The following is a 13,443-nucleotide window of genomic DNA, read 5'->3' on the forward strand; positions in this document are numbered from 1 at the left end:
CCAACTATCAAAAATTACAGAAAAGCCCAATTTCCGTTAATTGTAGCTCAATTAAAAGCAAAATCAAACCAACAATAGGCCCGAGAGTCAAGAGTAGACTTCCCCAACGGGCGTAGAACCTAACACATTGTTAGCCGCGTTCCCACAAAAGAACAGTGGTTTCTGGTTTCTGGTTTCTGGTTTCTGGTTTCTGGTTTTTGGTTTGATAGGGATTAGGGAATAACTGGAAAAGCGGTTTTAGGAATGGATTCATTGCACTTGGGCTGAGGAGGATTGGCTTTAATGTATCTGAAGACCGACCTCTTAAAAATAAAAGGTGCAGAGAAAGGCAGAGGCTTGTAACAGACCTCACAATTTCCTCCTCTTCTCCTTTTTTTTTGCCCTCCCAGTTAGGGTTTCTACTGCTGCAGATGATCTCGGGAGTTCGATTTTTGTCATGCATTCGGTTGTTCTTGGAATGCATCTGGTTTTTTGCGTCTTGATCTTGGTTGATTTGTTCTTTTTTCCTCTCGGTCGAGGGTTTTCCTGTGAGAATCAGGGCGAATTCGGCTTCCTATTCCGATGCCTACTCTCGTCAATTACAGTGGTAAGTTTTGAATCCCCTCTGCGTTTGTTGATTTTGTGTTTTTGAAAAGGAATAGTTTAGGGTTAGGGAATACTTATATGATTGCTTTTTATTTTTGAGGGATGAGGTTCTCTTGAGTTCGATTGTGTTAGATTTGAAGGATTTAAGTTTTTCTCTCAAATGAGAGGCCATTAAATTAGGTTTTTTTTTTTCCCCTTTCTTGAGTGAGTTTCATTGTGTTAGATTTGAAGGTTTTAAGTTTTTCTTTCTTGAGTGAGGGTTTGTAGTTATGAATTTATTCTTGCAGTACCAGAAGTAGGTTGATTCATGGGTATTGTGTTATATGTAGTCTGATTATGTTCTAGTAGATTTTGGTGATTTTGTGAAGTTCGTGTTTTTCTTTAGAGATCCAGTAAAAGCTTGAGGTCTTTGCTGATTTCGTACTGTTTTTCTTACCCTTACTAGGAGGGGATTTTTTTTTTTTGGTTGTTGTTGTTTAAGCGTTTGTCAAGAGCTCATATCGTATAGGGTTAAATTCCCTCGATATATTTTCAGGAACCGTCGCTTTTTGATTTGGAAATTTGAGTTGAATTTGTTGTCAATGTTCTTGTAAAGAATTTCTAAGTCTTTTGTTATAATTTCAATTATTTGTGACCCTTGGCTCAATTCTTTTCTGGTTTGGGTGTTTCAGGAGATGATGATTTCTATCCTGGCTCGCGATATGCGAATCCAACGGATTCAAGCCTCTTGCTCTCTCTTGGCCCTCATGTGGATGTGTTCTGTCTTCCTCGCAAGAGATCTCGCATCAGTGCACCTTTTGTCTTCAGAGGAGATGAGCTTGAACAGAAGAAGCGACTTTCTATTGATGTTCTTCCCGATGAGTGCCTCTTTGAGATCTTCAGAAGACTACCTGGAGGCCAGGAGAGGAGTTCCTGTGCTTGTGTCTCAAAGCGCTGGCTCATGCTTCTGAGCAGTATTCGTAGCACTGATATATGTGGCAGCAGAAACATAGACTCCTTGAAGCCTGGTGAGGGATTGGTTTCAAGTGAGGCAGATGAGTCTTCAAATCTTGACAAGGAAAGTACTCTTCCAATTGCCAGTGAAAATGAGGAGCAGGATCTTGAGAGTGATGGACATCTTAACAGGTGCTTGGAAGGGAAGAAGGCAACTGATATCAGACTCGCTGCCATTGCTGTTGGAACTAGCAGTCGTGGGGGTCTGGGTAAGCTATTGGTCCGTGGAAGCAACACTACTCGCGGGGTTACAGATTTCGGTCTTTCAGCAATTGCACGTGGTTGCCCCTCCCTCAAGGTTCTCTCTCTTTGGAATGTGTCTTCTATCAGTGATGAGGGTCTATCTGAGATTGCGAATGGATGCCATAGGTTGGAAAAGTTGGACCTCTGCCGGTGTTCTCAAATATCTGACAAAGGCTTGATTGCAATAGCGAAGAACTGTCCAAATTTGACTGCTCTTGCAATTGACTCTTGCCCAAATATTGGGAATGAGGGTCTGCAAGCAATTGGCAAACGCTGCCCCAATCTTCAGTCAATTTCAGTCAAGGACTGCCCTCGTGTTGGGGATCAAGGAGTTGCTAGTCTTTTATCTTCCACCTCTTATGTCATGACAAAGGTGAAGCTTCAGGGTGTGAGCTTAACTGATGTCTCTCTTGCTGTTTTAGGTCACTATGGTTTGGCTGTTACAGATATAGTCCTTACAGATCTTGAGAACGTTAGTGAGAGGGGCTTTTGGGTAATGGGTAATGCTCATGGTCTGCAGAAGCTCAAGTCCATTACAATTACTTCTTGCCAGGGGGCTACAGATCTTGGTCTTGAAGCCCTTGGAAAGGGATGCCCTAACTTGAAGCAGTTGTGCCTTCGCAATTGTTCATTCCTATCTGACAATGGACTGGTAGCTTTTGCCAAAACAGCGGTTTCCCTCGAGTGCCTGCAATTGGAGGGGTGCGACAAGGTCACTACGCTTGGGGTTCTTGGTGCTCTTTCAAACTGTGGAGGAAAGTTGAAGGTTCTCAGTTTAGTTAAATGCATGGGCATCAAGGATATGATTTTGGCATTGCCGGTGCTCTCTCCTTGCAAATCTCTGCTGTCCTTGTCCATTCGTAATTGCCCGGGTTTTGGTAGCTCAAGCTTGGCAATGGTGGGTAAGTTGTGCCCACAGCTGCAACAAATAGATCTGGGTGGGCTCTGTGGAATAACAGATGCAGGGATTCTTCCACTTCTTGAGAGCTGTGAGGCAAGTCTTGTCAAAGTTAACGTCAGTGGTTGCATAAATTTGACAGATTCAGTGGTTAAAGTCATTGCCAGGCATCATGGTGAGACTCTTCAAGTGCTAAGTCTTGATGGCTGTAGAAAGATCACTGATGCGAGCTTAGTGGCAATTGCAGAGAGCTGCCCACTACTTTATGATCTTGATGTCTCCAAGTCCGCGATCACTGATTTTGGCATTGCTGCTCTGTCTTCCACAAAGCTGCTTGACTTGCAAATCTTGTGTGTTTCAGGTTGTTCTAATGTGACAGACAAGAGCCTTCCCTTCCTGGGAAAACTGGGTCAGACTCTAGCTGGGTTAAACCTGCAACAATGCAAATCAATCAGCAGCAGGGCAGTCGAGCTACTTGTGGAGCATCTGTGGAGATGCGACATCCTTTCCTAAAAATGGAGAGGAATGGAACATCCTCTGCAGAAAAGAAGGCAGAGGTGAAGGATGGAGGTTGGGTGAACCAAGAGTTTGCAAGACATCCAGCACCACCTAGCGTGTATGGTAGCAGTGATCAGCAGCAGCAGCAGTTGTAGTATAGGTTTTTTTGGGCCCATATGCAGTGGGGTCTTCTGGTTTTCTCACACTGGTGACTTGGTTGTTTTCCAGGACTTTGGCCAATCATTCTTTTTTGCAGGTATTCCGTTCATGAGGAACCTGTTTCAGGTGTTTTGGGCTACCACTGGTGGGGATGCCTTCTGGCCATAGTTCCCTGTGAATACAGTTACCAGGTCCCAGTTTTAGGTTTCACTTGTAGTTTCTGTCATTGTCTTTGATAGGATAATGGTTTTTAGCATAGCCTCGTAGTATTCATACTGGATTGCGGGTGCTAGGCTTCCTCTGCTCAAGTCAAGTCATACACGTATGTTTTCGGGTCTCTGTCCATGTTGGTTTTACCGAGTCTTCTACGTGTTTGAACTTTTCAGTCCTCTTGATGTTGGGGGTTGTGTGTTTTTCCTTCAGGGTTGTTGGGTACATCGTTGTGTTGTTGTAGTTGCTTTTGGCAGTTCTAAGTTTGGTGCCTGAGTTCATGGGTTTTGGCAGTGGCAGCCTCTTCTGGTCTGCCATGACGGCCTTGAGTCGTTTTTTTTTTTTTTATATACCAAGCCCTAGTTTTCCAGGCTTATGATGTGAACTGTACTCTGCAACTTTTTTATTTATGTTAATGGAATAAATATGCTGTGTGTTAAATATTTTGGTTGTGTATGATTTTTATTTCTGTTTGCTTTGTTTCCATTGTTTCCAGTAAATCTAATTTAAGGACCAGATTCTAATTGATATTCTTGGCAATAGCAAACAATTTGCCCTGATTTGGGATTTATGAAATCAAACCCGAAATTTTCTGGATCGTCTTTGGAGCTCATTGCAGAGTTGATTTGCCAATGGATGCTACCCTGGCTTACAAGAAAGTGCTAGGTTTTGGTCCTAAACCGAGCATTAATGATCTTGTGTCAAGCTGCTTTGCATGTTTTGTAAGTGGGTGAAGCATCCCCAGAAAATTTTCAATGATGTCAAATACAAATCTCCAAGTGAGAAAACTTGCAGCATTGAGGAGTTGGGTGAGATTGGCGATTCATGGAGGTTTTGAAACTGTTCGATGAAATGCTTGAGCGGAATTATTCTATAGATGCTACTGCCTACGACACTTTGTTTGAGTGCTTTTGCGGAGATTGAAATACAGAAGAGGCGTATAAGCTCCCACTATTAAAAGAAGAGTATAATAATAAAATTTTTAATTCATTATTAGAATTTACGTCCACTTCACTAAAATTTATTAAGGTTAAGAAATTGTTTGGATAAAAAATTAGAAAATATAAGACAATTGTTTAAAATCAAAACCATTTATAAATGGTTTCAATTCAAATATTGGCTGCGTTTGGTAGTCATTTAATTCCAGAAACGACATTTCGTGTCAAAAATAAAATTTTCAGTTTCTGTACCAAAATGCGGTTTAAAAAAAAATGGTGTTTGGTGAATCTGTTTCAAGAATGATTACCCTAGTTTTTCACATTTTTTTTAATATATTTGGGATAAAATAGAAATGACGGAATAAGGTTTTATCGATTCATCATTTCACTTTTCTAGCAGGTTTTTTTCCCCTTTTTTTGTGAAAAAAAAACACTTAGTTGACATCAAACGCTTTATTCTATATTTTTTATTCCCATAGAACGGAAAAACATCAGAAACATTTTTTTGAACGACTACCAAATGCAGCCGAGACCTTTGGTTGAATGGTTTGGATTTAGTTTTATCCTAAAAATCTGGTACCAAATCAAATCATTTACACCAGAACTGAATCGTTTGACACCCAACACTGATGCCTGATTTTATCAGAGATTTAAAGATAAAATTCTTTTGATTTTGCCATAAAAGATGGCAAAAAGAGAAAACAAGTAGAGTTCCAAACCAAAAGATGGTAAACCAACCCCTTTTTTACCGAAACTGTTTGCTTGCTAAAAAAAAAAAAATATTGTAGAAAGAGATAGAATTGTACATCATTATGATTTTTGTTTTAATATATATATATATATATTTTTTTTAACATCCAAATATAACTGATCATCAAAGGTAACCTGCTAGTCTTTGTCACAAGCTGGATCATCTATATACGCTACCTTAAATTAGTATCATACAGTCACTCTCAAAGAAAGTGCATACTCAATAAAGAAAAAGGGCACAGAGATATCAGATTATCAAATCAAATCAATCATCCACCAAATGCAAAAAAGCAATTTCGAACCACTCACCCAATCAATCCAATAAAAAAACATAAATTCCAATCAAAAGATTTAGACTTCCCTCCAAAAAATTGACCAATAGATTCTATTTAGTTGCTACAAATCCACAATCACAAAATCCATTTTAATGAAAAATATGTTCCATTACAGCGTAAGGTAACCGCAAAAGATAATCTGATCCCAAGGCCCAAGTATCCTTGCTGTTAAGATGATGTTTTACTTGTATTACAGTTGGGAAATCAATCACGAGCAGCTGTTTTAGGTTCTGATCTTGCACGTTTTTATCCCGATATGGATCATATGTGATTGAATCTGGATATTTTTTAGTTGAAAATAGATATTGATGTAAATTGAATTTGAATTTTCGATTAATTGTGTAATCCTGACCTAAGTCCCCCCCCCCCAACCACTAGATATGATTTGTTTCAAACCAAATCAGTTGCCTTGACTCTTTCACATTTTCTAGAAAATATTGAAACTTAAAAAACCCTTGAAATAATTAATTAGTTAATTTTATTTTTATTATATTTGATTGTCTATTCAAATCGGATATTTATTTTTCAGATAATCTAAGTCCAAATCCGACTGAATTTGGACTAACAGAATTATACAATTATTGATTTATGTCTCTCTCTACAAATATTTTTATTGACATCCAAACTTAGTAAGGGATATCGTTTCATGATAGTAGGATTAAAATCCACTATCCGATGGACCGTGAAAAAGAAATTAGTTAGACTGATAATCCAAATGGCGTATTTTTGTCTAAAGAATTTGGACAGTAGGGCTGTTAGAGTATTAGGTTAAAGGATTGAACACTTCCATGATGCACTTTTAATAGATATGTTACTCAATTTGGCAAACCAATCCCATGTATCTATAATTGATTTTTTTACTCCATCTCTTTCCTTTTTTTTTTTTTGGCCACTGTGAATCCAGCTCGTACACTAATATATAATTGGGGAGACATTATTATTATTATTATTATTATTATTATTATTATTATTATTATTGGGTAAATAGAGATATCAACCGTTGATGCGCTAAAATTCATAATGCGAACCGCAACAATAATGATTTTTCAGGTCAAGGGATCGAGTGTATTCTATCGATGAGAATTTCGTTCCAAATAATGAATCCAAAGGATAGTAAAAAGACAACCTTCACCACTCCATGGGGAACCTATTGTTACAAAGTGATGCCTTTTAGACTAAAGAATACTATGGCAACTTATTAGAGAACAACTACAGCCATATTACATGACATGATGAACAAAGATGTAGAAGTCTATGTGGATGACATGATAGTAAAGTCAAGAGATTGGCCAAGGCATATTCCCGCACTAAGACGATTCTTGGAAAGGATCAAGAAGTATCAGCTAAAGTTGAATCCTCAGAAGTGTGCATTCGGGGCAACGACAGGAAAATTGTTGGGATTCTTGGTGAGTGAAAGGGGCATCGAAGTCGATCCTATTAAGATCAAAGCAATCCAAGAAACAACCACACCTAGCACTAAGAAGCAGATACGAGGATTTCCAGGTCACATCCAGTATATCAGTAGGTTCATAGCATAGCTGACTACGATCTGCGAACCAATTTTCAAGCTGCTGAAGAAGGATTTGCTCACAGAATGGAATGACCAATGCCAACAAGCTTTTGATAAAATCAAATGATACCTCACGAACCCACTAGTATTGAAACCACCGATGGAAGGAAAACCACTTCTATTGTACTTATCAGTGGAAGAATATTCCATGAGCTCATTGCTAGCACAAAAGGAGATAAAGAATGGGTTAGAGCATGCCATATACTACCTCAGCGAGAAGTTCTTGGAGTATGAAAATTCTTACATGATTCGATTCAATGTATACATTTTATATATATATATATATATATATTCACATTTGTGCCCTGAAATCTCTATTCTTAAGTACACGTAGTGCAATAACCATATGAACGAGATGTCCAATCTCATCGCTAATATCATTACCAGTTTTAGATTACGCTACTAATGATGATATCGTGCAAATTAATTAAAACTCATAAAATGAATTTGGTGGTCACATTTCCAGCAAGTACCCTGTGAGAGATGGTATCCCACATGGTGACAGGATTAAAGAGACACAAGCTTTCTCCAAACTATTTGTCCTGCACAACGAGAACAAAACCAATGCTTTCAAAGTGCTCCAAGATTGAATAATAGAATAATTCAACTACTTTTTGGGATAGTGGTTTGCCCTTGTTTTTTTCTTTCGAGAAATAATGGTTTACCTCGACTATTTATCCAATGGGATTTGGCTCTTTAATCAGAGGAGATCTCAAAGGGTTACACCATGCAAGGCGTTTAGATCTCATAGCCACCATTGTCTGGACTTATAAATGCAAAGAGAAAGTAAAGATGTTGAAGCTGGGTAAAGAAAGTAGGTTGTGGAAGGTTTTCCCTTCTAGTTGGATATTAGAAAACTTTATAAATCAATCTAAATGTTTAAATGTAGAAAACAAAGACAGAAGTGTGGTTTCAGTTGCTCATTAGTTAGCTAAGAGAGTTAGAACTGATAAAATTCTGGGTTTTGTGAACGATAACCTTTCATTTTCACTGCTTGAATAAATTTTATTTTTAAATAAAAAAATGCTTCTAAATTTTTTTTAAAAGATATATAGGGGAAAGGATAGACTGATCCACTATTTGCGTGATGCGGAAAGGATTAATATAATCAAATTGGCTCTGGTAGGTGGTGTGCCCCGTGAATATTAGTTGAGACAACCAAGAAAGATTACGTTACAGATTTAATAACCAAGAGTAATTTCGTATGAGGATTTTTGAGTTTTCTTGCTCTGAATAATTTGTTGATGGCCATGTTGTAAGTGGACTCTAAGGGCAAGTAGCTTTTCATTCATAATTGTTTTAATCTCTATTAATGGTAATGCCGGAGTTGAAATTCAAATCATGTAATTTTTTGTTTTGTCTAAGTATGCCCAAGACGTTAATCTTGTACATCAATATAATGCAATATATATGTTTATTGACTTTTAAAAAAAATTAAAATAAAAAATAAAGGTCCCATATCAACCATATTAAAGCATTATATAGTATTTTTCTTTGCTAACAGGCATTGTATAGAGCTTGAGGGTGCACTAAAGGAGGCATTAGCTCCCAGATATTTTACCTGTCACCTATTCAATCCGCTCAATTTTACATTTATGCGCTTGGCTGGTGTCCATCCGATTTCGTGTACTTCCTCAAACTCTCTACTTCCCCCCCCCCCCCACCACCCCCTTTTTCTGACTAGGCAAATGGCAAATTACAAGGTACCAAAATGTATATATGGATTTTGTACTCTAAATCTAGTATAATCGTTGATCCTCTTTGTTCTTAATTATTTCATTCTGGACCAATGATAGAGTGTAGGAAAAACCCATAAATCTCATCTTTCTTTTTCACTTTTTTTTTTTTTGGTGTGGTTGGGGTGTTAGGTTTCTCTGGTCAAACAACATAGGAAGCACACCAATGAAGAGCGACAAAACAGTTTCATACATAGGGGGCAAAGTTGTCATTACATGACAGAGAGAGCTTATTGTACCATTCCCATTCTACTCAAAGTAAGGTGTGTCAATTGGTCAGGGTTAGTCAATTTCAATCAAGCCTAATCAGTCTCCACCAAATTAAGGCCCTATACTATTCATGTTCGTTTAAGCAATCAGACTTCACAGGCTAGAGCATGAACAAGTTTCTATATCAGCCAATACTCGAGTTCGAGGTTATCAGTCTAACTGGGCTTTAATATGCTAATTGAGTAATTGAACTATAAAATTATTAAATGGATTGTAAATGATCTATAATCAAACTAAAATGGCTTAAACTTTCATAAAATTAGGGATATAAATAGATTGGATATGGATCAAATTTGGATCATATGTGATTCAATCCAACTATTGACTGAATACGAATACCTCTGAACAAATACAAATGCAAATCAAATTCGGATTATCAATCAATCTCAATTATTAATTTGTCGATTCTTTAACCCCCCCCCCCAACACATTTAGTTAATCAACCAAGCTAATCTCAAACTTCAACCGATCAATTCACATCGAATCTATCAATGTGGTCTAACTTTTTACACCCCTAGCTCAAAGAAACCTTTTTTCTTTTTTCCATGGAAATCTACAAAGTATACAGACGTGACCTGGTGGTAGCACTTTATTCTAGGGGTGTAAAAAAATCCCGACCAACCCGAATTAGCCCTAACTCGTCCTGAGCCCGAATAGGGCTTCGACTGAGATTTCAACCCATAGGGTGGATTAGGATTGAGATTTTTAGGCCCGAGATAAGGTTGGGTTGGGTTGGGTTGAACCTGACCCAACCCAACCCAACCAATTGTATTAAGTATATAATCATATAAATATGCTAATAATTATTAATTGGTACTTATAGCAAAAGGTCTTTCGTTTTCTACAATCTACACATACGAAAACTTTGGTCTTTTGCCTCTTGCAATGCATTAAGATCAAACAACTAAGTAATCGATAGTATTAGGTTGAACTAAATTGGGTTAAACTTGACCTAATCAAGGTCTATCAGGGCTGAGTTGAATTAGGTTAAACCTGATAGGATTAGGCCCGGACTGAGATATTCCAACCCAAGTACCCAACCTAAGACTGAGCTGAACTTAGGTTAAATGAAGAGAAATCCAGGTTGGGCTGGATTTTACACCCCTATTTATTCTATTTTGTTGATTTTCACTGAGAAAATTTAGATTCCTAAAACAGTACTAGTGGGTCCAGTTCTACAATATTTCGTTTGGGAATCTATGTCTCAGTCACTCAGAGAGGTCTCTGACAAAAGCTGCCTTGAACTGGAAATTTCCATTTCATCGTTTGAAACCCAAAAATGCAACCAGCCGAGCCCAGTCTGTTGATGTAAAAGACAAGAGTAACAATAGATTTTAGACACTTGTCAATCTCCAAAAGATCAGGATCTTGTCTAATTGTGATTTGTGATCCACTGAACACCCACTACTAGATGTGGGAATGTATGTCTGACCATAGATCATTAATTGGGAATATGGGAGCATTCAAAGAACGGAGACGCGGTTACCAAGAGGAAGCAACCCTTTCTTCGCTTCAGTGATGAGAGATAAAAAGTAGTGTCAAAGTCCAAACTAGAAAGTAGAAGAGTTTGACTGAAAAGTACAACTGTTACGGCTGTCCCCACTCCCCACCAGGAACGCACGGCATTTATGACAATTGGAAGAGTCGGCAATACTTGTTTGTACATTTGGTGCTTTCTCAACAGATCACCAACTCTGCCTCCTCCCCCCAAAAGCAAAAACCATCCTAACTACCAAAAAAAAAAAAGCAGATAATTGAATTGATTGAATTGTTGCTGTATTATTATTATTATTATTATTATTATTATTATTATTATTATTATTATTATATATATATTTTTTTTAAGTTTAGATGAAGTAATGATATGCATAATTTGTCTTATTATTAATACAGTCTCGAATACAAATGATTGGAATAGAATTCACATAGTTGACCTCATATTTAAGTGACTTTTTTCTTTTATATTTTCTTTTATTAAAATTTAAATCTTTTTTTTCTTTTGTTATATTTGTTTAGATTCATATAACCAACTCTATTTAATTGGAATAAGACTGAGTAATATATATATATATATATATATAATAACATCTTGTGTGCACCTTTTTATTCTTCCGAACACTAGTAGTAGAGAACTTACTTGAGGAATTGAGAGTCCAATGAAGCATATCTTCGTTTTTAGGATTAATGTGAGCTCTCATAGAGAGAATCTAATACATGGTGTTTTCACGAATAAGATCATGAATAATCCAAAAAGGAGGGAGATTGCAGAGCTTCTCTATCAAAGTATTTTACCAAAATTATGCAATTTTTGGCAACGATATTGTGAAGGCCTATGAGGAATATCTTGATGAACTCGGAGTCACAATATCACGACAAAAGTCACTTTCTTTACCACCATTAATGTCCTTTTATGCACTCGTAATAGCAAGAAAAAGACATATATCACCACTTGACCGAACGTGAAACACATTAGTATGTGCAAGTGATTTTTGATTAAAAAAAAAAAAATGGATGCCTAATCACTGGGTTGTAACCATGAACAAGATAATTATAGTGATGTTTTCCCTCTCATAGTGGAGAAAAATTTTCTTGCAATTTCATTTCTGATTAGATTCAAAAAAACACTAAATCTCTGCTCTATTGGACAAAATTTCCAAAATATCTCTCCCCTCTTATCATACTATAATCATTAACCCCCCCCCTCTTTTCTCCTCCGATGGCAAACTTCTTCCCTTTTTTAGCTAATGACGGGTATCCATGCCTTTGACCTAACTAGTCCCACGGGTCCATACTGATCCATCTTATATATACAAAGCAATAAAATGATGAGGATTTCTACTGGGTCTAATCGAATTATTCCACGGTTGAACCAGTTGATCCAAATCCATGGGTCAAACAGACGGCCCTCCCCTCTCTGGCTTTTCACTTCATTGTGATAAACTCTCTAATGTTTGTATCATGTTTGTGTGAATTTCCTATATTTACGTGGAGGGTGGTAAATTTGGATTAAGGTCAAATGGAGACTTCAGTCATTCCACAAAGAACTTAAAGTCAGTGGTGCTGCAGTTCCCCAAGAGGACCCTGAAGATAAAATTTATCCATAATTTGTTGGTGAAAAAGATATGTCATAAGAGGAGTGTGCCTCTTACCCTACCTGCAGTCTTAAAACCTTTGTCCCTGTGTCCCCATTGCATTCTCATCTTGATCTACACCCAATCCTTTTATTATAGTTTCTTTGTGCTTCTCCTCTAATTAGAACCCTCAAAAGAAAGAGTGATGGCTTCACCAACAAAATACCCTAATGTTCTTAGAGTTGCAGTGATATTTCTCATCTTTTTTCTCACCCTTCCACCCTATGAACCAGGTAAAACAACACACCCCAAATCAGTTGACAAATATTTAGATTCTGTAAAGTGCAATTAAGCCACCTCTCTCTCTCTCTCTCTCTCTCTCTCTCTCTCTCTCTCTCTCTCTCTCTCTCTCTCTCTCTCTCTCAAATCCAAGTTGGTTTTTGGATCTCTTTCTTTCTTTTTTAATATTAACTTTTTTGGAGGTTGGTAATACTGAGAAAGAAGGAATATATCCTCTCCAAGTATTGGTTCAGTTCTATTATTATCTCATTGTTGTGGTTTTATTTATTTATTGTTTCTGTGGTTTTGGCATAGTTGGTTTGAGCTTCTCAGATTATGATGAGAAGGTGAAGGAAAGGAAGCAAGTATTGGGTTCAAAACCTCCTGGATGTGTAGGAAAGTGCTTCAGTTGTAAACCTTGCATGGCAGCTCTGGTTATTCCTCCTCACCAAAGGCAGGGTGAGAGAGTAATTCCATCCCATGAAGAAGATGACAGGTACTACCTCCTGTCTTGGAAGTGCACATGTGGTGATAAGTTCTTTCAGCCTTGAGCCTTCTTTTGCCTATGACCCATTAATATTTGACTGTAGTGGTCTTCTACATGGTAATTATTGTAGTAAATGGCACATAGTCAAACTCTTTTTTTAAGATAGACAACTTTTTTTTTTATCATTCATTCAATTCAAAGGAGATCTTCTCTCTCTCTCTCTCTCTCTCTGTCTCTCTCTCTGTCTCTCTCTCTTTTATTTAGATAGACAACTTTTTATCATTGATTCAAAGGAGGGCCTCTCTCTCTCTAAAAGAAGAAATGAATACAAGTTGGCGAGAAGCCATGATGAAAGCCTACTTTTCTTTCCTTAGTGGGTGAACTTAACTATTGAATCGTTGAATTCATGGCTGGAAGTAAG

At 37.4% G+C, this 13,443-nt stretch overlaps 2 protein-coding genes across 2 annotated transcripts; both read left to right on the top strand.

The window, feature by feature from the left end:
• Positions 1-244: 244 nt before the first annotated feature.
• Positions 245-4,029, top strand: LOC122064443 (EIN3-binding F-box protein 1-like). Its single transcript, XM_042628140.1, has 2 exons — positions 245-586; positions 1,257-4,029. Exons 1-2 carry the CDS (start codon positions 562-564, stop codon positions 3,230-3,232), a joined length of 2,001 nt encoding a protein of 666 aa, XP_042484074.1. The 5' UTR covers positions 245-561; the 3' UTR covers positions 3,233-4,029.
• Positions 4,030-12,329: 8,300 nt separating this feature from the next.
• On the top strand, positions 12,330-13,202 carry LOC122064439 (EPIDERMAL PATTERNING FACTOR-like protein 8). Its single transcript, XM_042628131.1, has 2 exons — positions 12,330-12,549; positions 12,851-13,202. The coding sequence occupies exons 1-2, from the start codon at positions 12,462-12,464 to the stop codon at positions 13,084-13,086; spliced, it is 324 nt and encodes a 107-aa protein (XP_042484065.1). The 5' UTR covers positions 12,330-12,461; the 3' UTR covers positions 13,087-13,202.
• The last annotated feature ends 241 nt before the right edge of the window (positions 13,203-13,443 follow it).

The sequence above is a fragment of the Macadamia integrifolia genome, unplaced genomic scaffold (assembly GCF_013358625.1).
Source record: "Macadamia integrifolia cultivar HAES 741 unplaced genomic scaffold, SCU_Mint_v3 scaffold1648, whole genome shotgun sequence".
Classification (NCBI taxonomy): Eukaryota; Viridiplantae; Streptophyta; class Magnoliopsida; order Proteales; family Proteaceae; genus Macadamia; species Macadamia integrifolia.

What these genes read in the sequence shown, in the direction of transcription:
- LOC122064439 (XM_042628131.1), top strand. Translation starts at nt 12,462, where the DNA reads ATGGCTTCACCAACAAAATACCCTAATGTTCTTAGAGTTGCAGTGATA. An exon ending in CCTTCCACCCTATGAACCAG is followed by an intron (nt 12,550 to 12,850) that starts GTAAAACAACAC and finishes GTTTTGGCATAG; the next exon opens with TTGGTTTGAGCTTCTCAGAT.
- LOC122064443 (XM_042628140.1), top strand. Translation starts at nt 562, where the DNA reads ATGCCTACTCTCGTCAATTACAGTG. An exon ending in TACTCTCGTCAATTACAGTG is followed by an intron (nt 587 to 1,256) that starts GTAAGTTTTGAA and finishes TGGGTGTTTCAG; the next exon opens with GAGATGATGATTTCTATCCT.